Source organism: Myotis lucifugus, unplaced genomic scaffold (assembly GCF_000147115.1).
Source record: "Myotis lucifugus unplaced genomic scaffold, Myoluc2.0 scaffold_771, whole genome shotgun sequence".
NCBI classification, from domain to species: domain Eukaryota; kingdom Metazoa; phylum Chordata; class Mammalia; order Chiroptera; family Vespertilionidae; genus Myotis; species Myotis lucifugus.
The window spans coordinates 100,485-124,080 of NW_005871819.1; the positions used below are offsets into that span (position 1 = coordinate 100,485).

The following is a 23,596-nucleotide window of genomic DNA, read 5'->3' on the forward strand; positions in this document are numbered from 1 at the left end:
GGGAATAACCGGGCCAGATACCTAGCTTACTATGGCATAACTACGCCTAAGTACAATCGGGGAGCGCTCCCACCTATTGAGCAACCTCTTCTTTCCGGTATTCTTGGTCGCAGCGGTCGCCAACCGGTGGTCCGTGAGGTCCCAACCTTGTGGTGAAGGCGGGAACGGGAGGGTGTGGGGAGGGGCGATGGGGGGGGGGAGGGGGTGGTGGTGGAGGCAGGGAAATTGAGGACATCTGTAACGGTGTCAACAATAAATAAAAAGTAAATACATAAAACAAAAAAGAATAAAAACCGAATGGGCAGATAAACATTATAAGAATAGATGGAGGAGGAACTAGTAATAACAAAAAAAAAAAGAGACAAGACCCCTAAGGCTCAAAACTCATCTTTATTGGAAAGACAACAGCCTATCCCCTACCTTCCTGGGGAAGGGGGGCTGGAATACCGTCCTCCATATGTACACTCGTCAGAATCATCCAGGAGAAGGTGTCCCCAACTCTGGGGACTAAGTGCATGGGAACAAAGTCCCGTTCCTCTCTGGACTCAGTTTTCTCATTTGTGAAATGGGCTCGGGAAACCCTGTGCTGCAGAGCTTCTCACCGATGCAGAAAACGTCCGGTCCGATTCAGAAGGATGAGGTGGGGAGACCTGACCAAGGGGGGCCCCAGGGGGGTACTGCCCATCCTGGCTGGGTTCCCACGGCCCCTTCCACCTCCCTCCCCACCCAGCGCCTCTCCTCTGGCACTGAGGTGGTTACGTGGCCTCAGGCCCGGGGGACAGGAGGCCACCCCCAAAGCCCGCCTCCCGGTACTGGTTGGGGAACATGTTGCTGCCCACAAGGCTGGCAGTGCCCCCGTCCCCAGGGACTGGAGCCTGGTATGAGTCCAGTGTCATTGGCTCAGGACCCGACGGCTCCCCGACCGTGGCCCCTCCAACCCCATTGCCCGAGACAGCGCTGGCAAGTGGCGGAGCCGGGGGCAGCATGTCCAGCATGAAGAGTGCAGGGTTCGTGGTTTCATAGGGAAAGCCATCGTCCAGGAGGTCCGGCCCACCAGGGGGCTCCAGGCCAGGGAGGGACACGGACACGGGGCTGGGGAAGAAGTCTGAATCGGGCAGCAGGGCGGACGGTGGGAGGAACGGGCCTGCGGGGATGAGAAGAGAGAGAAGGAAGCGTGGTGGCTTTAGAGTCAACTTCTGGCCAGGTTCTAACTCCAATGGCCAGCCCCAGGCTAAATGTGTGATCAGTGTGGCCTCCTTTAATCCCAAGGAGAACCAGGGTTGAAACAATTTTGCGATGCTGGGGAGTTTTCCCTAAGAATGAGGAAGGAGAATGGGCTCAAAAGCGCCCCCCCCGCCCAAATATAAAGACAATCCAAAAAAGTGAAATATCCACACCAGGGGAGAAGTCGCCAGTCCCCAAACTGGGAGGTAAAATGACAAGTGTCGTTCTAGGAGAGCCTCTGTTTTGAGACAAGACACACTTCACCAGCAAAGTCTGATTATGCTGATCTCAGAAAGAAACACAGGGCTGCTGGGATTTTATTTCCCAGCGTTCCTTGCAGCTCGATATGGGCCCCAGCCTGAGTTCTGCTGCCTGGAATGTGGGCATGGTGGCTGGAGCTGCAGCAGACATCTGGACCATGACATGGAAACTGAGTTGAAAAAGGCAGGAGCTTGAGATTCTGTTGATCATGCAGCCACCAAAGCATCCCTGGACCACCTACCTCTGGACTGTGTTTATGTGAAAGGACAAATAAATTCTGTCCTATTGAAACCTCTGTCGTGTTGGGTTTTGCTGTGAAGACAAACATGCTCATAACGAATGGGGGTGGAGAGGCTGGGCATTAGTTACCCGTTGCAGTGGGGTGGGAGGGACAACAAATGGTACTGGCAATACCCAGGGTGGGTCTGGCTGCGATGACCAGGCGGGGCTGACTGAGTGGTTGGTGGCTGGCTGGCAGCTGGTGCCCTGGGGCAGCGGGGTGTCGGGAACAGTGTTCTAAGAGCTAGTGGTCAGCAGATGGGAGGTCTCTGATGGCAGCCAGATAGGACTGGAGACGGGCATGTGAGTTGAGATGGAGGCAGGCGGAGAAGAGGCCAGAGGGTGGTTGGGCTAGACAGGCTCTGACCTTGAGGTTGGCTGGCTCTGACAGCCATCCCCAGTTGTCCACCTCCTACTCCCTGCTCCCTGTTTCACACCCATCATCACTGATCTATACTGATGCTCAGATGCAACTCCCTGCTCCACCGGGACTAACTGTGTGACCTTGGACAAGAGCTTCTCCTCTCTGAGCTTCAGTGTTTTTCACCAGGAAAGCAGGGGCCGGGGAGAATGATAGCAGCCACCTTGCGGGGCGATGGCGCAGATCAAGTGAGAAAAGACACACAAAGCACTTATGCGCCTGTCATACAGTGTCTGTAAAATAAAGACATGAAATGTTAAAAGGCCAGTGAGAGAGGTACGTGGTGAGACTTGGCAGGCACGCCGCTGAGGCTCTGAGAGGTGCAGCAACTTGGCCAAGGTCACACAGCAAGTAGATGGTCCGGTGGAGACCAGAGCCTCCGGGCTGCGTCCAGAATGGCTATTCTTCCCACTTTATGTTGCTGGCTAAGTGGGGTGTCACTCGCCTTGTGGGAGCTCTGGGGGACCAGATGAAGCCCAAAAAGCAGGGCTGCAGCTCACCCTCAGCCCACCCCAGAGGGGAGGGGCTGGCACAGAGCTGGGACCCACCTGAGCCATGGCTGGGCAGGAAGTGGTCCAGGAAGGCTGGCTTTTTCCTCCGTCGCTTGCTCTCGATGCCATGGGGGTCTGCGGGAAGGCAGAGGTGAGGACCCCTGGACCCAACAGCCCCTCCTCCCCAGCCTGGGGCAGGGCAGGACAGGGGGGACCTGGAGATGGGTGTGGGGAGGGGCAGAGGGGACACACCAGAACTGTTCAGCTCTCCCAGGACGTCGGGCATCCCCCGTTTCCGCTTCTTGTCCACGCCGTAGCTGTCTGTTCAGGAGATATCAGGGTAATCCATCAATAACAACAATTAAGAATTAATTTTAGAGACCATTTAGAAAGTTGTTGAGCTTGACCAACTCATGCAAATAGATGTCCACATCTTATTCAGAATAAAACAAACGCAAATCCACTCCTAACCAAACTGGTCTGTGTTGTTCCTGGAACACCCCAGGCACTATCCTGCCTCAGGGCCTTTGCACTTGCTGTTCTAGCTGCTTAAAACACTCTTCCTCACCCTGGCCAGTGTTGCTCAGTGGTTAGAGGGTCAGCCCAAGCACCCAAGGGTCGCGGGTTTGATTCCCGGTCAAGGGCACGTACCTAGGTTGGAAGTTCTATCCCCTGCCTGATCCCTGGTGCCTAGCGAACAGCAACCAATTGATGTGTCTCTCTCATATTGATGCTTCTCTCTCCCCTTTCTCCCTCCCTCCCTTCCACTCTCTCTAAAAAAAAAAAAAAATGGGATAACTATCCTTGGGTGAGGATTAAGAAAAAAGCAACACTCTTCCTCAACTCCCACCCCTTCCCTGGAGAACTACTTATTCATCCTCCCATCTTCAGCTCAGCTGTCCCCTCCTCCAGGAAGCCCTCCTTGACCCCTAAGTCTGGGTCAGGTACCCCCTCTGGGCAATGAGTCCCCTGAGCAATTCCTTCCCGGTCCTGACCACTGTATGTGAATGGGTCTGCCCTCCATAGGTCTGAGAATTATGAGGCTATTTGGTCACCACTATGTCCTCAGCACAGGGCCAGGCAGGAGCAGCGTGATGAGGAGAGCAATGATTAAATCCTCCCCCAAACCCTAGCCTGTTTGGCTCAGTGGATAGAGCATCCGCCTGTGGACTGAAGGGTCCCAGGTTCGAGTACGGTCAAGGGCACATGCCCGGGTTGCGGGCTTGATCCCCAGTGTGGGGCGTGCAGGAGGCAGCTAATCAATGATTCTCTATCATCATTGATGTTTCTATCTCTCTCTTCCTCTTCCTTCCTCTCTGAAATCAATAAAAAATATATTTTTAAAAATCCTCCCCCAAATGCCATGAGGTGGGTACTATTATTATTTCCATTCTGCACAGAAGAAGAATGAGACACTGAGAGGCCAAGGTCATACAGTCCATCCAGCTCTGAGCCTGCATTCTCCTTCTGCCTCTTCCCCTTTCCCTCTGAGTTGACCCAAGCAAGGCCAAAGGCCTGGTCTCTGGGGGGAGGGGGGGGGTTGCCCCGAGTTGCTGTGGTTACCGTGGTCCCGAGGCAGGTATGTGAAGGGCAGAGGCTCGCTGCAGACCCCGTCGGTGAGCCGCTGCAGGAAGACATTGACTGTCACAGGTTCTACGATCTCCAGGTCCTCGTAGGGCGGTGTCTTGAACACGATGGCAATCTGGCGGTGCACGTCGGCCTGGGAGAAGTCAGCCCGGCCTTCCCAGGAGGCACTGCTGAACACCACCGATATATCCTCTGTGGGGAGTAAGGACATCAGCTGAGCAAGGACCCTGGCCCACTGGGCCCTCAACTCACTCCGTCTCCCCCAAATCAATATTAATATTCCTAAGAACAAAACTGATCATTGTGGTAACTAACCTTCTGTTGAGCACTTACAGTGTGACACACTGACAGTCACTACCAATATTATATACTAGAGGCCCAGTGCACGAAATTTGTGTGTGGGGGGGTCCCCTCAGCCTAGCCTGCACCCTCTCCAATCTAGGACCCCTTGGGGGATGTCTGACTGCCAATCCCAGGATCGGGCCTAAACCGGCAGTCGGACATCCCTCTCACAATCCTGGACCACTGGCTCCTAATCACTCACCTGCCTGCCTGCCTGGTCGCCCCTAACTGCCCCCACTCACCGGCCTAATCACCCCTCACTGCCTCTGCATGCCGGCCTGATCACCCCTAACTGCACCCCCTGCTGGCCAGGTTGCCCCCAACTGCCCCCTCCCTGCCAGCCTGGTCACTCCTAACTGCCCCCCACCACCAGCCTGGTCACCCCTTACTGCCCCCCATGCCGGCCTGGTTGCCCCCAACTGCCCCCCTCTGCCGGCCTGGTCACCCACAACTGCCCCCCCTGCTGGCCTGATCACCCCTCATGTCCCCCCCCCCGCCAGCCTGGTCACCCCATGCAGCCTGCTGTTCAGTCATTTGGTCATCCCTCACTAAACCCCCTGCCAGCCTGGTCATAGGCAGCCATCTTGTGAGGGTGTGAGGGTTAATTTGCATAGTACCTCATTATTATAATAGCATGGTTTAACGACCCAAAGGCAGCTAGAATTTAATATTCCCCACTGGGTCAGGGGTCCCCAAGACCACCGTCAGATTCAGCGATTCACAAAGGGGACTCACAGGACTCGGCATATAGTCCGTATTCACGGCTCTGATGTATCACAGCAAAAAGATACCAGGCGCCCTCGGGAAAGGGAAACAGTGCCTGGAGCGAGTCCAGAGGAAACCGGGCTCAAGCTTTCAAGAGTCCTCTCCTCCCGGTGGAGTCACAGCGGACATGGCAATCCCCCAGGAGCAAGATGTGAGCACACACACGAAATGCTGTCTGTCAGGGAAGCTCCTTAGAGACTCAGAGCCCAGGGTTTTTATTGGGGGTGGTCACCTAAGCACCCTGTGCCTGGCACATACTAAAATCCCAGAGTCCCCGAAGGAAAGCAGGTGTTCCACACAAACCACGCTGCTCATACAAACAGGGCAGGCACAGTGAGCCACTCTTACCACTCAGGGGATGGGGAGGACACTCAAAATACAAGTTCCCAGAAGCCAGCCACGGGCCAACCTTGTAAGCAGGCCTTTCAAAGGATAATGGTCTCAGATCTGCTATGTTCATTATTTTCTACACCCCCCACTTAAAAAAATATTTTTTAATTTTAATTTTTGTTTATTGATTTTTATTGGATGATTCCACTTATATGAGGTACTTAGAATTGTTTATTGATTTTTAGAGAGAAATAAAGGGAGAGGGAGAGAGAGACATCAATTTGTTGTTCCGCTGATTTCTGCATTCACTGATTGATGTTTGTATGTTGCTCGGACTGGGAATCGAACCCACCACCTTGGCATATCGGGATGACGCTCTAACCAAGTGAGTTACTCAGCCAGGAAGACACACCTGCTTTAACGATGGAGAAACTGAGGCTTGGAGAGGTTGAGAAGCTTGCCCCAGGTCACACAGCCAGGAGGGAGTAGTCAGGATTCAGTATGCTACTCGGCCTGCTATTCTTTTTCTTGTCTCATTGCATTGCCTCTCTCATCACCCTAACACCACCTTCTGAGGCTTTCTATGTGTCAGGCACACACGTGGCCTCTAACTCACAGAAACCCTATGAAGAAGGGAGCCCATTGCATAGAGGAGGAAGCAACGGCACAGAGAGGTAAAGTCACTTGTCCCAGGACACGCAGCCAGCACGTGGTAGCGCCATGATGGGAACCCAGGCAGGTGGAGCTCTTCCCGACCAGCGCCGTCTGCTGTGGCCGGGGGAAGCTGTCTGATATCTCTAGGACTAGTTTCCTCCCTAACAGAGGAAAAATCATAGCACCTACCTCATAGGGTTCTAAGACGATTAAACAAACCACTCAATGTAAGGGGCTTAGATGAAGGTTTAGGACAGTGGTTCTCAACCTTCCTGATGCCGCAACCCTTTAATACAGTTCCTCATGTTGTGGTGACCCCCAATTTCATTGTTACAAATTGAACATAATTAAAGCGCAGTGATTAATCACAAAAACAATATGTAATTACATATGTGTTTTCCGATGGTCTTAGGCGACCCCTGTCAAAGGGTCGTTTGACCCCCAAAGGGGTCGCGACCCACAGGTTGAGAACCGCTGGTTTAGGATATAATAAGTGCTCAGTCTCTATTAAGTATGAGTGATCCTATTAGCATTGTGCAAAGTACTAACTCCAGGCCTGGTACAAAGAAAATCCTCAGTAAATGCTAACTCTTTACAGTGCACCTGTTGGGTAGTTGGGATCCCGCATCATCCTACCAGTGACTCATTTTAGGGATGAGGACATGGAGGCTCAGGTGGGGAGGCACCTCCCTGAGATCGGCCAGTGAATAAATGATGGAACAGCACTCATACCTGCCTCTAGATTCACCCATACCTGGAATGTTTCCCTGCCCTCGTCCCAGCTGCCAGGCCGCTAATAATCCCCTTGACCTACCTCAGATCTCAGCTCAAATGTCACCTCCTCTGGGAAGCCTTCCCAGATGCCTAGACCATGTCTGGTCTTATTGTTCAGCCTCAGCACTTTGTCTCCTTCCCTCTCAGCATCACGCACATTGGTCATTTGCATTTCTTTCCCTCCTCCCCACTGAACCGAGAGCCCTGTGAGGACCGGGCCTGGGCCTGTCTCTGCCATCGCTGTGTCCAGCACTGCCCAGCACAGGGCCCACCACAGAGGAGCCACCCAATAACCATCTGCTCATTCATTCAAAACTTCATAAGACTCTCCCACTGCTGGGTCTATATCCAAAGGACGGAAGACAGGTGTTCATACAAAAACCTGTACATGAATATTCACGGCAGCACTATTCAGAATGGCCAAAAGGTGGAAACGGCCCAATGCCCATCCGCAGATGAATGGGTAAATAAATGTGGTAGATCCATACAATGCAATATCGTTCGGCCGTAAGAAGAAATGAAGCACAGACACATCACAACAGGGATAAACCTTGAAAACATTATGCCAAGTGAAGGAAGCCACACATACAAGGCCACGTATTATAGAATTCCATGTATGTGAATAGGCAAATCCATAGAGTGGTTGCCAGGGGCTGGTGGAGGAGGGAATAGGGGGTGACTGCTAATGGGTATGGGGTTCTTCCTCTGTGAGTGTGTGTGTGTGTGTGTGTGTGTGTGTGTGTGTGTAGAATGTGGATAGGGTTTCCTTCTGAGGTATGAAATTGGAAATTGTTCTGGAACTAGATAGTGGTGGTGGCACAACCTCGGGAATATATTAAATGCCACTGAGGTGTATATTTAAAACACTTTAAAAATTTTTTAAGTGAACCTTGTAGCTAAAAAAAAATAAAACAAGTTTTTTCCTGGTAACCTCATGTGTGCTTAGCCCTGGACTGGGTGGTTCTGGGGACACGGTTGCTCACTAAGACAGTGCCAGGTCCTGCCCGCTTGTCTCAGTGGGGAAGACAGGCATTAACTATATAATCCCACAACCTGAGAAAGGATGGGGGGTCCTTGTGGCTGTGGCAGGCTCTCCCACTCTCCTCCCCTCTCGCTGCTTCCTACCCCACCGGCCTCCCTGTTCTTCCAACAATCACACCTGCTTCTGCCTCAGGGCCTTGGCAGTTGCTGTTCCTTGTGCTGAAATACTCTTCCCCATGCGGCCACACAGACCCTTCATGGCCCCCTAGTAAAATTGTGCCCCACCACCCCTCCAGCCATTCTTCTCCATCCCCTTTCTCAGTATCTTTTTTCTCCAAATACTACCTTTTCACATCTCCCTGAATTGTTTTTTTTATATATATTTTATTGATTTTTTACAGAGAGGAAGGGAGAGAGATAGAGAGTTAGAAACATCGATGAGAGAGAAACATCGATCAGCTGCCTCCTGCACATCTCCCACTGGGGATGTGCCCGCAACCAAGGTACATGCCCTTGACTGGAATCAAACCTGGGACCTTTCAGTCCGCAGGCCGACGCTCTATCCACTGAGCCAAACCGGTTTCGGCTCCCTGAATTGTTTTCAACTCTATTATGTTTCCTCCCAGAGGAAATGATGAACAGCAGTGTGCCTGGATTCAAATCCTGTCGCTACCTGCCTAGCTGTGTGACCTTCAGCCAGTTACTTCACCTTTTTGTGGCTCAGTTTCCTCATCAGCAAATGGAAATTATAATAATGGGCTCTACCTCATAGAATATCAGGCGACTAGATGATCTAATGAGTGATGCGTGCAAAGCACTTACAACAGAGCAAGGTAAGTCTCAGCCCTGCTTTGTTACTGTTGGCGGCGATGTTATGTATAATAGAGTAACATGACAGAAATGCAAAGGATGCAGAAGAGATGCAGGGTGTCCCTCCAAAATGTATTTACACGTTAACAGCTGAGAGCGGCTCAGCTTTGAAAGTGAAATGTATTTCAATAAGCACTGCCTTTATAATTATTCAAAGTGTGTGTATACATTTTGGGGGGACACCCTATATATACAATAAGAGGGAAGGCTCCCTCCTGCTGTCTTGCAGACAGGCAGTCCCGGGTGGAGGTTTTTAAATTTTATTTTATTTAATATATTTTTATTTATCTCAGAGAGGAAGGGAGAGGGAGAGAGAGAGAGAAACATCAATGATAAGAATCACTGATGGGCTGCCTCGGGCACGCCCCCTACTGAGGATCGAGCCCTGTAACCCAGGCATGTGCCCTTGACCGGAATCGAACCCAGGACCCTTCAGCACGCAGGCCAACGCTCTATCCACTGAGCTAAACCAGCCAGGCTTTTTTTTTTTTTATTTTAGGAGTGTGTGAGTCAGGGATCTCCACCGACAGAGAAGGGACAGGATGTGTATGTGTGAGAGAAACAAAGACAGAGGGACAGATACAGCAAGAGATGAGACGAGAATCAGAGAGAGAAAAGGAGAAAAAGGGAAACAGGCAGAGGGACACAGCGACAGAGAGACAGACAGGATCAGAGTGGAGGGTTTAGGGAGAAACCCTATCTGAAGAAGGGACATTTGAATAGACAAGAGTGACATGGAGAGATGCTCCTCCCCCACTCTGTTGTCCTCCATTTTCTTCCGCCGTAGCCCTTAGCACAACCATCATAAAGCATTTATTTGTGCAACTCCACGATTTTTGTAGCAGCCTCCCAGACAGTGAGCTCGGGGTGGGAGGCCTGCATGGCCCTCCTCTGTACGTGAATGAGTGAGTCAGTAATTGAATGAACCAATCAGCTGTGTCTGACTCCAAAACCAGAGTTCTGGATCCTTCCGCCCCACAGCCGGTGCTCCAGCTCCTCCTGGGCTACCCCACAAGCCGCCAGACCCCGGGACCGGCTGCCCCAGGCCCCTCACCTTTCTGCACCTTGTCACACAACAGGTAGAGCTCCTCGCCACCTGTGCACGGCCCGCTCTCCTTGTTGATCCGGCAGATCCGCAGCTCGGACGTGTTTGTGGACTCTGGGAAGGAGCATGAGGAAGAGGTACATGAGAAAAGACGGGAATTCAGTCATCACATCCTTACCAGGTACCCTGTGGGTGCCCACCCTGGGCCGGGGAGAGGTGGGAAATAGAGAAGCCAGGGCACCTGTCCCTCCTGGAACCCATGGTCGGGGTGGAGAAAGAAGCCGCTCAGACAAGAGGGGGTTAATGGACAATCACAAGTCCTCATGCTGAGGCCCGGTGAGTGTCTGGCTAAAGGAGAGACCCTCAGAATTCAGGGGGAGTTGGCAGGGTCAGGCATCAGAGCCAATTCTTAGATGAGGGTTAACGTCCTGGAACTGGTAGTGGACACCTGTTGTTTGACCTCTACCAGTCCTGGCCCTTCTTCTGCTAACTGCCCCCCAACTTTCTTTGGAGGGACCACCCCACATCTCAGTCATGGGGGTCGGGTAAGGCTGAGTCCACTCCCTAGCTCAGCAGTGAGCATGTGCCCCAGACCTGGCCAATCAGAACATCACCTCCTCCTGGCCACAGCTGATTGGTCAGAGAGGACACATAATCAATCTCAGGCCAATGAGAGACAGCCCTGAGACTTTGAGCAAAACTATTAGGAGACCGGGAGAGGTGCCAACCTGGTAGGATATAAGCCTAGGGCTGCACACAATTATCTTGCCCCCAGGAGGGACAGCATTGCCAAGAATGACTCTAACATGGAGGAAGCATAGCTAGAGAGGACACTAATGACATCTCTGAGGAAGACCTAAAGCACTGTGCTACCTCTAGATTTTTTTTAGTTAATGGAACAAATTCATTTTTTTTCTCCTTCTGCCCATTCAAGTTCGGATTCTATCACTTGCATCCATAAAAGCCCTGATTGAAGTAATAGCCTTCCCCATTTTAATGCTTATGGCAGTCACTGTAAGCTGGCTAAAACCTAGCAGCCATTCCCAACCCCCTCTTCCATGCCTGTACCCCTCTATAGAGGATGAAAACCTAAATACTTTCTTTCCCAGACTCCCTTGCAACCATGGGACCAGGTCTGGCCAGTGCGACATAAGCAGAAGTCTAACTTGGGTGGTGCACACACAATACAACATACAGATGTTGTATTATAGAATTGTATAGCTGAAACCTATGTAACTTTTATTAACCAATGTCATCTCAATAAAGTCAATTTAAAAAAAGGGGGGGTGGCCTGACCGGTTTGGCTCGGTGGATAGAGCATCGGCCTTTGGACTGAAGGGTCCCGGGTTCGATTCCAGTCAAGGGCATGTACCTTGGTTGCGGGCACATCCCCAGTGGGGGGTGTGCAGGAGGCAGCTGATCGATGTTTCTCTCTCATTAATGTTTCTAACTCTCTATCCCTCTCCCTTCCTCTCTGTGAAAAAGTCAGTAAAATATATTTAATAAATAAATAAATAAATAAAAATTAAAAAGGGGAGGGGGAAACCCGGCTGATGTGACTCAGTGGTTGAGCATTGACCCATGAACCAAGAGGTCACTGGTTCGATTCCTGCTCAGGGCACATGCCCAGTTTGCAGGCTGGATCCCCAGGTAGGGGGGGTGCAGGAGGCAGCCTATGATGATGTTTCTCTTTCATCGATGTTTCTATCTCTCTATCCCTCTCACTTCTCCCTCTAAATATCAATAAAAACATACTTTTTTAAAAAAAGGAAAAAATAAGAGAAGTCTAATAAGGGGGTTTCTGGGGAATATATTATTTTCTATATCAAAGACAGAAACAGTATTACTCATGCTGCCTCTTCCCTAGGATGGCCTAGTACAGATGTACAGGCCATACGCTCTACAATACTCGGAAGTCCCGCTTCCACAGGCCACATAGGAAATGCTGACCCCTGGCACTGTCAGTGGACAGCTCGCTCACCATACAGGGTGACACTGCCCATCACGCCTCGAATACAGACATGATGCCTGGAGCTGGAGCAGCCAGCTCATGACCACGAGGGGAAAGCAAAGAGAATCACAGAGCTGCTGAACCAGTTCCCCGATATGCTGAGCAGCTGAATCCACAGGACCAGGCTTCAAAACTGAGACATATACACATAAAGAACGCCCACCCTAGCCAGTTTCGCTCAGTAGTTAGCGTGTCAGCCTGAGGACTGAAGGGTCTTGGGTTGGATTCCGGTCAAGCGCACGTACCTCTGTTGCAGGCTCTATCCCCAGCCCTGTGTGGGGCATGTGCGGGAGGCAACCAATCTATGTGTCTCTCTCTGTCTCTCCCCTTCCCTTCCACTCTCTAAAAAAAATATCCGCCCTGACCGGTTTGGCTCAGTGGATAGAGCATCGGCCTGTGGACTCAGGGGTCCCAGGTTCGATTCCGGTCAGGGGCATGTACCTTGGTTGCGGGCACATCCCCAGTGGGGAGTGTGCAGGAGGCAGCTGATCGATGTTTCTCTCTCATCGATGTTTCTGACTCTCTATCCCTCTCCCTTCCTCTCTGTAAAAATAATCAATAAAAATATATTTTAAAAAAATACCCTTGGTGAAGATTAATGAAAAAAAGGAAGAAAGAAAGAGAGAGAGAGAGAGAGAAAGAGAGAGAGAGGAGAAAAGAGAGAGAGAGACAGCGAGAGACAGAGAATGAAAAGATAAAGAAAAGAAAGGGAAGAAAAGAAAGAAAGAAAGAAAGAAAGAAAGAAAGAAAGAAAGGAAGGAAGGAAGGAAGGAAGGAAGGAAGGAAGGAAGGAAGGAAGGAAGGAAGGAAGGAAGGAAGTAAGGAAGGAAGGAAGGAAGGAAGGAAGGAAGGGAGGGAGGAAGGAAGAAAGAACTCCCTGTTGGTCCGTGCCTTTGTGTGTGGGGCTTCTTGGTCCCTGCAGCCAAAGACAGTCCTATGGACACAGCACCCTCGACTCACTCTTGTCGTAGACAGGCTCAGACAGCACGGGCTCCATCTGGCGCATCTGTCCCTGCTGGTCCCTGTAAGAGGCCTGGAAGCAGATCCTCACCACGTTCATGTCCACCTCCTGATGGTTCTTCAGGGACCCAGCTGCGAGAGACACGTGGGAACGCTGAGGGTGGGGGAGAGGGAGGACTGGGGGCGATGGTGGGGCCCGGAGAAGGCAAGGGGATGGGAGTGGGCAGAGGGGTGGGGGTCTGGGCTCACCATTATACGGGTCGATGCCCAGCTGGATTTTCCGCTCTATGGCAGCCTCGATCTCCTTCTTCCTCACACACTGGATGCCCAGGTTGTTAAAGCTGCGTGGGGGGCAGGTGGAAGGGAGGGCATCACCAGGGGGCAGGGGTAGCTCTAACGCCCAGGAGGACTCCAGCAGATGCTACCTGCCCTGGGCCCAGGGGGCCCAGCTTTGAAGGGGTCCGGGGTTCAAACCCTCCAGGGTGTCAACACTGGCCAACCTCATTGATAAGAAAACTCAAATGAAACACCAAGGCAATGCCAATTTTCACAAACGGGCACCCAGACAGCAAAGATCAAAGCATGTGCTAGCACCCCCTGCGGGTGAGGTGGTGGAGAGTCAGCCACTCTCGCCCACCGCTGTGGGGCTGGAAAGTGCTCCAGCAATTCACACTGGAGGACGATCTGGCCGTATTCATTCATTCCACGAATATTTTCTGAGCACCTACTGTGTGCCAGGCATGTGCTATGCGCGGCGGGGGGTGAGGGTGGGGGGACATAGCAGGGAACAAGAGAGACAAAAATCCCTGCTCCTACTAAATGTATAGATCACTGCCGAACCGGTTTGGCTCAGTGGATAGAGCGTCGGCCTGCGGACTCAAGGGTCCCAGGTTTGATTCCGGTCAAGGGCATGTACCTTGGTTGCAGGCACATCCCCAATGGAGGGCGTGCAGGAGGCAGCTGGTCGATCTCTCTCATCGATGTTTCTAACTCTCTATCCCTCTCCCTTCTTCTCTGTAAAAAATCAATAAAATATATTTTTTAAAAAATAAATAAAATTCCTCTTTAAAAAAAATGTATAGATCACTAAGAGTATACATGTACCCACTTGGAGCCAGCAATTTCATTTCTAGGAATTTATCCCAGAGAAGAAATGATCTATACGTAAAGCAATTCACTGCGACTCAGCTTATCACAGAAGCACAAGGGACTGAAACCAGCGTAGGTGCCCAATAGAGGACTTGCTAGGCCGGTGTGGCTCATTGGTTGAATGCCAGCCTATGAACCAAGAGGTCACAGTTCGATTCCCGGTCAGGGCACATGCGTGGGTTGTGGGCTCTATCCCCAGCTGGGGGGCATGCAGGAGGCAGCCGATCAATGATTCTCTCTCATCACTGATGTTTCTATCTTTCTCCCTCTCCCTTCCTCTCTGATATCAATAATATACATTGATATCAAGTCACTGTGTGCATCCACACATTGGAATGTTATGCAGCCAGTAAGAAGGATAGGGCAGCTCTAACTGTTCTGAAAGGCACGATCTCCAAGATGTACTGAAACACAAAAATGAGGTTCAAGCCAGAACCGGTTTGGCTCAGTGGATAGAGCGTCGGCCTGTGGACTCAAGGGTCCCAGGTTTGATTCCGGTCAAGGGCATGTACCTTGGTTGCGGGCACATCCCTAGTAGGGGATGCGCAAGAGGCAGCTGATCGATGTTTCTCCCTCATCGATGTTTCTAACTCTCTATCCTTCCCCATCCTCTCTGTAAAAAATCAATAAAAAATATATTTAAAAAAAAATGAGGTTCGAGTGTCTGCTATTATTTATAAGGAGAGAAAAGATATATCTATGCAGAGCATATTTTTAACTGCCTCCAGGAAGGGACACTAGGATCTGGAAGACCAAAGAAGGAAGGAAATTCATTTTTCACTGCACACTCTTTCTGAACCTTTTCATTTTTTATTTATTAAAAACATATAAATTATAAAGTGAAAGGACGGGCCTTGCAGGTAAGTCTGGTCTTGGGTCAGATCCCAGCTCTGCCATTGGCTCTCTGTAGCCCTGCAACCTCTCAGAGGCTCAGTTTCCTCCTCTAAATATGGAGATAAATAGAACCGTGTGAATGTGTGTGTGGGCACAGGGCTCCAGGCCTGAGGCGATCCCTCCACTGCCTCAGGCCGCTCGCCCACTGCTCCTCTGGGAAATGCAGTCGGGAGAGTCTGGCTGAGCTGGGCCTTGCCCTGAGGTCTCCCTGGGTGATTCTGGGCCCCTCAGACTCTCCATGACCAAGAGCGAAGGGCCTGGGGCCGGGGTTGGGTACCTGTGCCGGGGGCTGACGTGAGGCCGGAGCCGCACCCTGCAGACGCCGTCGGTGCAGTCTTTCCCCACGAGGCTGTGGGGGTGCACGCGGTGAGGCCAGTCCTTCCACACCAGGCAGGCGGTCACCTCCACCTCCCGCAGCCCTCCGCAGTCCCGGAGCTGCAGGAAGACAGGCGCACTTTGGGGGGTCCCATCGTCGGTACCCGCATCTATCCAAACTCCCTGGGGACTCCCTGGGCAGGTCCCCACCCCCTCCCCTCCCCCTAGAGTGATGGACGGGTGGGGTGTTTGCTTAAGACCCCTCCGAGATCCTAACCCTCAGACTTCCAGCTGCTGCCCTGAGGGCCTTGTAACACGCTAGCTGCCCCCAGATGTGCTTCCTCTGGCCACTCAGGCTTTTAAACATTGGGTGCCGCCCAGGCCTCTAAGTACTGCGCGCAGATAACATCCTCGTGACAGCAGAGAAAGGCACCTTTACGGTGTCCACCACCTTAACCGGGTGATCAAGGTCAGCATCACCGGTACCGGGCCCAATGACCCAGGCATGCCCGACGCCGGGAAGGACACAGCGTCACGGCTGTGACAGCCCCTCCAGAAGTGCATCACCTGAACCTAACCGTGAGGAAGCACCAGACAAACCCAAACTGCAGGTCACCAGATCAAAAATATCAGTGTCATGAAAGATGATAAAAAGATGGGTGTTGTCCTAGCTGGTGTGCTCAGTGGTTAGTGTCGGCCCACACACTGAAGGGTTGTGGTTCGATTCCTGGTCAAGGACAGGAACCTGGGGTGCAGGTTCCACTTCAGGGCATGTGTGGGAGGCAACCAGTCAATGTCTCTCTCTCTCCCTCCCTCTCTCCCTCCCTTCCTCCATTCCACTGTCTCTAAAAAATTAATGGAGCCCTGGCTGCTTTGGCTCAGTGGATAGAGCATCGGTCTGCGGACTGAAAGGTCCCAGGTTCGATTCCGGTCAAGGGCATGTACCTTGGTTGCGGGCACATCCCCAGTGGGAGATGTGCAGGAGGCAGCTGATTGATGTTTCTCTCTCATCGATGTTTCTAACTCTCTATCCCTCTCCCTTCCTCTCTGTAAAAAATCAATAAAATATATTTTAAAAAATAATAAATAAAAAATGGAAAAAATATCCTCGGGTGAGGATTAACAACAATAAAAAGATGGGTGTCATATTTTGGAAGAAAGGAAAATAAACACGTATTTTGACCTGGCTGGTAGTTACATAGCTTGTACATAAGTAACTAATAAACAAATAGGTTCAGAGGCGTGGAATCATGGCACAGACTGCTGGATCTCAAGGGGAAGGGGAGGGGCAGGAAGAGATTAACCACATAATTTATATGCATATATGCATAGCCTATGGATAGAGACAATAGCATGGTGAATGCCTGGGGTGGGACGGGAACTGGTGGAAGGGGCAATGGAGGAAAAATGGGGGACATCTATAATACTCTCAACAATAAAGATAAATAAAAATTTATCAAGCTGTATACTTAAGAGTTGATCTTAACAAATATGTGAAGATAAAATATGATAATATATCAGTTTATTATACTAAATTTAATGTTAACTTCATATTCAAGGTTAATTTGACTAAGTTAATTGTTAATTTGATATTTAAAATTACATTTAAAATTGTAATTATTAAATTAACATTTTAAGATAAAATGCAACTTAAAATATAACTCAATTTTTTAAAAAGCAGAGAGACTAGCCCAGCCGATGTGGCTCAGTGGTTGAGCATCAACCTATGAACCAGGAGGTTAAGATTCGATTCCTGGTCAGGGCACATGCCCGTGTTGCAGGCCCGATGCCCAGCAGGGGGTGTGCAGGAGGCAGCTGACGGATGTTGATGCTTCTATCTCTCCCTCTCCCTTCCTCTCTCTCTAAAATCAATAAAAACATATTTTAAAAATATATATGTATTTTTTATTGATTTCTGAGAGGAAGGGAGAGAGACAGAAACATCAATAATGAGAGAGAATCATCGATCCACTGCCTCTTACACGTCCCATGCTGGGGATCGAACCCGCGACCTGGGCATGTGTCCTGACTAGGAATGGAACCAGTGTCCTCCTAGTTCATGAGTCGATGCTCAACCACTGAGCCACGCCAGCTGGGCCAGATTCTCTTTTTAAAAAAGGAAGTTTTGGCAAATGGGCTGAATTTCTGCTCAGCAGCCAAAGGCATCAGTGGATAAAAAGCAACTCGTTTAGTCCTGTTTGTGTGGCTCAGTTGGCTGAGCTCCCTCTTGCTCACCAAGACGTCAACCATTTGATTCCCGGTCAGGGTATGTGCCCGGGTTGCATGCTCAGTCCCCACTTAGGGGCGTGCAAGAGGCAACCAATTGATGTTTCTCATCAATTTCTCTCTCTCTCTCTCTCCCTCTCCCTAAAAAAATACAATTTTAAAAAAAACACCATATAAAAACAAAAAAAACACAACCCTAAACCATGGGCCCAGACCAATGAAGCTTTGTTAAGTTACTTGCTAGGCCCTGCTCTGAACTACTAAAGCTGGTGCCTGTAAAATACAATAAAACTGCCCAGCTGACTTCCTCAGTGGTTGAGTCAACCTATGAACCAGGAGGTCAAGGCTTGATCCCCAGTGGGGGGGGGGGGGGGGGAGGGGCAGGAGGTAACCCAATAGGGAAATTTTTCTCATCATAGATGTTTCTCTTTTTAATTTTTTTAAAAATATGTTTTTATTGATTTCAGAGAGGGAGAGAGAGATAGAAACACCAATGGTGAGACAATCATTGATTGGCTGCCTCCTGAACGCCCCCCTCCTGGGGATCGAGCCCACAACCTGGGCATGTACCCTTGACTGGAATTGAACCCTGGACCCTTCAGTCTGCAGGCTGACTCTCCACTGAGCCGAACCAGCTGGGGCCATCATTGATGTTTCTATCTCTCTCTCCCTCTCCCTTCCTCGCTGAAATCAAGAAAAAAACCCACATTTTTAAAAAAATGCCCTAACCAGTTTGGCTCAGTGGATCAGCCTGTGGACTCAAGGGTCCCGGGTTTGATTCCGGTCAAGGGCATGCACCTTGGTTGCGGGCACATCCCCAGTGGGGAGTGTGCAGGAGGCAGCTGATCGATGTTTCTCTCTCATCGATGTTTCTGACTCTCTCCCTCCCTTCCTCTCTGTAAAAAATCAATAAAATATTATACACACACACACACACACACACACACACACACACACAAAATAAACCGGCGAGATTCAGTGGGATAATACTGCCCTCTAGCGGACATTCGAGACATTGGGGTGATTTTGGTGACACTGATGCGCACCCTCAGCAGGCAGTAGACAGGCCCAGAGATGCTACACAGCCTACAAACCAAGGGCATCCCACACGAGTCCTGCAAGACTTCTGAACCTCCCACCGCCATTTCATGTCAGTGAAAAACCTGTTTAAAATCACCAGAGCCCAGCCCTAGCCGGTTTGGCTCAGTGGATAGAGCATCAGCCTGTGGACTGAAGGGTCTCAGGTTTGAATCCAGCCAAGGGCATATTCCCAGGTTGCAGGCTCTATTCCCAGTGGGGGGCATGCAGGAGGCAGCTGATCAATGGCTCTCTCTCATCACTGATGTTTCTATCTCTCTCTCCCTCTCCCGTTCTCTCTGAAATCAATTTAAAAATCATCAGAGCCCAGAACCTAGTACTGTATTTTTCCCTTAATTTTAAAATACACTGAATTTTTTTTTAAGTCACCGAGTCCACGATGCCACTGCATTAATGAGGTCAAAAGCAACTGCCACCTTCATTATGCTTCCCTGGGACTGTGGCCGAGGATTTACATACTGAAATAAAATGTGCTGACATATGCTCCACTAGCTTCATTTTATTTCTCCTTCTTTCTAATGTTAGGGCATTATGGATTCTGGGCATGGTTATAAGTAGTGGTAATTAATGTTATTAATACATTTCATTGAGTCATATAGGATTAAAACCATTCTTAACCAGCTTCCTGCTACAAAGTTAGGAGATTCTGAAGAGATCAGGGTTGGTCTCAGGATTCAGGAAGACCGCAGGGCTGAAAGCTGTTCATCTTTGAGATGTCACACAAGATTGTGGATAAGGCATGAGGCCTTGGAGTGAGTCTGACCTGGTACCAAACAGGTTCTACTACTGGCCTTACTGTCCTTACCTGTAAGATGGGTATCATTAAGTACCTGGCACACAGGAGCACTTAGCACATGCCAGTAATTCCTAGAGTAAAAGTGCTGTGTGCCCCTGAGCAAGTAACTGACAGTCTCTGAGCCTCAGTTTCCTCTTCTGAAAAATGGGGATAAGAAAAATCCTAAATCCAGAGTCTGAAACAGGTCATCCCCTATTGGTGGGCATTTACTGTTCTAACTCTCTGAGATCAAAACCAACACCGAGCCCAAATAATCGCCTGCAAAGACTTAGAAATAAAAAGCAGGGGAAACACAGCCTGCAAGTAGCATCCCACAGGCAACGTATCGTTACAAAGGGAGAGCTGCCCCGTTACAAAGGAGGGACCTGCAGTCGCCACCTGTGGTGGCTGAGTTGTGTCCCCCTGAATTCATATTTCAACCCCCACCCCCACTCCCTCCGAAGGTGACTGTATTTGCAGAGAGAGTGTTTATTTATTTATTTTTTCTTAAAGGGATTTTATTTATTTTTAAAATATATTTCTTTATTGGTTTCAGAGAGGAAGGGAGGAGAGAGAGAGATAGAAACATTAATGATGAGAGAGAATCATTGATTGGCTGCCTCCTGCACGCCCCCCACTGGGTACTGAGCCCGAAACCCAGGCATGTGCCCTTGGCCAGAATCGAACCCGGGACCCTTCAGTCCGCAGGCTGACGCTCTATCCACTGAGCCAAACCGGCCAGGGCGATAGAGTGTTTAAAGAGCTAAGTTAAAGAGCCATGAGGGTAGGCCCGATCCAGTTTGCCTGGTCTCCTATAAGAAGAGATCATTTGCCTGGCCACGTGGCTCAGTTGGTTGGAGCATCATCCTGTTACCAAAAGGTGGCGGGCTCAGTTCTCAGTCAGGGCACATACCAAGGCCAGGGTGCGTGCAGGAGGCAACTGATTGATATTTCTCTCTCACATCAACGTTCCTCCTTCTCTCTCTTTCCCTCTCCCTCACCCTTCCTCTCTAAAATCAATAAAAACATATCCTCAGGTGAGAATTTAATAATAATAATAATAATAATAATAATAATAATAATAAAAGAAGAGGCCATTTGAACACACAGAGACACCAGACGAGTGTGACCCGGGGGAAAGACCATTTGAGGACACAGTGAGAGGGGCTGTCTGCAAGCCAGGGAGAGAGGCTCAGAGGAAACCAACGGCCAGCACCTCAGTCTTCGACTTGCAGCCTCCAGAACCGTGAGAAGTAAGTTTCTGTTGTTCAAGCCACCCAGCCGGTGGCATTTTGTTGCGGCCGCCTGAGCAGACTCATGCATCACCTTAACCACAGGATCCGGCTCAGCATCACTGAATTGGGACAAACTGCCACCCCATGTCCTTTGATGGGAGACACCGAGACAGCCACCGAGCTGTGGTATTCTCTCCCAAACAAATGACCTGATCTAACCCGAAGACAGCCAACAAGCCCAGAATGTGGGACATTGCACAGAACAGCTGTCCTGTCCTCTACAAAGGACCACATCCTGAGACCCAAAGACACACTGAGGTCAAAAGACACCTGCCTTAGTCCAGTTGTGACTAACAAGGTGCCATGAACTGGGTGGCTGATAAGCAATAGATTTCCTCACAGTTCTGGAGGCTGGAAGTCCAGGGTCAAGGTGCCAACATGGTCAGGTTCTAGTGAAGACCCTCTTCCAGACTGCAGACCGCCGAGACTCCGCTGTCTTCCTCTCCCCACGTGGTACGAGGGGAAAGCGAGCTCTCTGGGGCCTCGTTTCTTCCTTTCCTTCTTTCTTTTTTTTTTAAAGATGCATTTAATTTTTTTTTCTATTTATTGATTTTAGAGAGAGAGGAAGGGAGGGAAGGCGTGAGGAAAAGGAGAGAGAGAGAGAGAAACATTGATTTGCTGTTCCACTCATTCATGCATTCAGTGGATTCTTGTATGCACCCTGACCAGGGATCGAACCCGTAACCTTGGTGTATCGGGATGACACTCTAACCAACTGAGTTTCCCGATCAGGGCTGGGGCCTCTTTTTGAATCACCCCAAAGGGCTCTACTCGCATGACTTAATCACCCCAAAAGCCCCCACCTCCTAATACCATCACCTTGGAGGTTAGGATTGCAATATATGAATTTGGGGGACACAAACATTCAGACCTTAGCAAGACCTCATAAATGCAGTATGTGACCCCAGACTGGTTATGAAATAAGCAAACAACAAAACAAAAGCGATACAGAATGTTTTGGGCCCCGGCCTGATAGCTCTATGCAGTGGTCGGCAAACTGCGCCTCGTGAGCCACATGCGGCTCTTTGGCCCCTTGAGTGTGGCTCTTCCTAAGCCTTAGGAGCACCCTAATTAAGTTAATAACAATGTACCTACCTATATAGTTTAAGTTTAAAAAATTTGGCTCTCAAAAGAAATTTCAATCGTTGTACTGTTGATATTTGGCTCTGTTGACTAATGAGTTTGCTGACCACTGGGTTAGAGCGTCATCCTGATACACCAAGGTTTCAGGTTAGACATCTGGTCAGGGCACATATAAGAAACAACCAATGAAAGCAGAAATAAGTGGAACTACAAGTAGATGTTTCTCTCTCTCTCTCTCTCTCTCTCTCTCTCTCTCTCTCCCCCTTCCTGTTTCTCTCAAAAATCAATAAATTTTTTAAATGCATAAATCTATACTAATAAAAGGGTAATATGCTAATTAGACCAGGAGACCTTCCAGACGTCCTTCCGGACAAAACCATGGTGGCAGGGCCAAAGGCAGAGTCTGTTAGGGGCAATCAGGCCAGCAGGGGAGGGCAGTTGGAGGCAATCACGCAGGCGGAGGGGGGCAGTTGGGGGCGAGCAGGCTGGTGGGGGGGCAGTTGGGGGTGAGCAGGCCAGCAGGAGGGGCAGTTAGGGGCGAACAGGCCAGCAGGCAGAGTGATTAGGGGTGATCGGGCAGGCAGGCAGGTGAGCGGTTAGGAGCCAGCGATCCCGGATTGCAAGAGGGATGTCCAAGGGGTTCCAGATTGGAGAGGGTGCAGGCCGAGCTGAGGGACACCCCCTCCCCCGGTGCAAGAATTGTGCACTGGGCCACTAGTGTCTATATAAAGAGAGAGAGAGAAACATAAAACAAATGTAAACGGCGGATGGGTGTTCATTGCGCTATTCTTGTCTATTTTATGTAGGTTTAACATTTTTCAAAAGAAAAAGTTGAGACAGAGTTGAAAGTTGAAAAGAATCCCCTATCAAATTAAATAAACAGACAAAATGCTTAAAGATAAATAAGGGACTATGATTGCCCATCAGTGCACCACATTAACCTCCTTCCTGAAAATCTAGTGACTGGGGATATATATTTCAGAGGAAATCATTCTTTTAACCAGAATGTCTGGCTGACTGCGGGCTGCTTTAGGCCATGATGCCTGGAGCCAAGTCAAATTACAACTACAACCATCTAGCTGTGCAGAGGGGGCAGCACGTCAGTGCCAGACCACCTCCCTGGCGTCCTCATAGCATCCAATGGGCAGGAGCTCTATCTCCATTTCACAGATGAGAAAACCGGGGCCAAGAAAAGCCCTGGGCTTGTCCCGATTCACATAGCTGGTAAGTGGCAGAGGCAGGACTCAAACCCAAAATCCCCACTTGTGGGGAAGGTCAGGGCTGCTCTGCTAATCACCCAAATAAACCCACGAGTACAAATCCCACTGAGGGAGAGGGAGAGGCAGGGGACCTCACCCCAGGGAGCTCCGGCCCTGAGGTGGGCTGTGGCCTCAGGGGTCAGGGGTGCGTAGGGAGTGACCAGGCTGCAGGAGGACCGCACTCCAGGTAGAAGGAACAGCATGTGCAAAGGCCTGGTGCTGGAAGGTGGCGAGTGAGGAGGGGATGGGTGGAAATTGGCCAGACAACGAGAGGTCTTGGAGGCCCAGGAAGGGGCTTGGGCTTCCCCATGAGCGCACTGAGGAGCCAAGGGAGGGTTCTGAGCAGGGGAGAGGAGCAGATGTGCAATTTAACAGGCCTCTTCTGACTGCCTTGTGCGGGGGTGGGGGTTTGGAGGAGACTGACAGCTGGTGACTGGGAAGGAAGCTGGGGGTCAGGAGAAGCTGGGCGGTGATGATAGTACACATGAGTCATAACATTGGCAAGAT

The 23,596-nt window shown here is 50.2% G+C and overlaps 1 protein-coding gene across 1 annotated transcript in view; it reads right to left on the reverse strand.

Moving 5' to 3' along the window:
* Positions 1–371: 371 nt before the first annotated feature.
* Positions 372–23,596, reverse strand: part of RELB (RELB proto-oncogene, NF-kB subunit) — a 34,473-nt gene continuing 11,248 nt past the window's right edge. Inside the window, exons 6-13 of the mRNA XM_006106137.2 lie at positions 15,316–15,473; positions 13,245–13,336; positions 12,996–13,127; positions 10,034–10,138; positions 4,240–4,455; positions 2,929–2,997; positions 2,734–2,811; positions 372–1,144 (exon numbers count right to left, since the gene is read on the reverse strand). Coding sequence (XP_006106199.1) covers positions 756–1,144; positions 2,734–2,811; positions 2,929–2,997; positions 4,240–4,455; positions 10,034–10,138; positions 12,996–13,127; positions 13,245–13,336; positions 15,316–15,473 — 1,239 coding nt within the window. The 3' untranslated portion in view covers positions 372–755. The remainder of the gene's footprint in view (positions 1,145–2,733; positions 2,812–2,928; positions 2,998–4,239; positions 4,456–10,033; positions 10,139–12,995; positions 13,128–13,244; positions 13,337–15,315; positions 15,474–23,596) is intronic.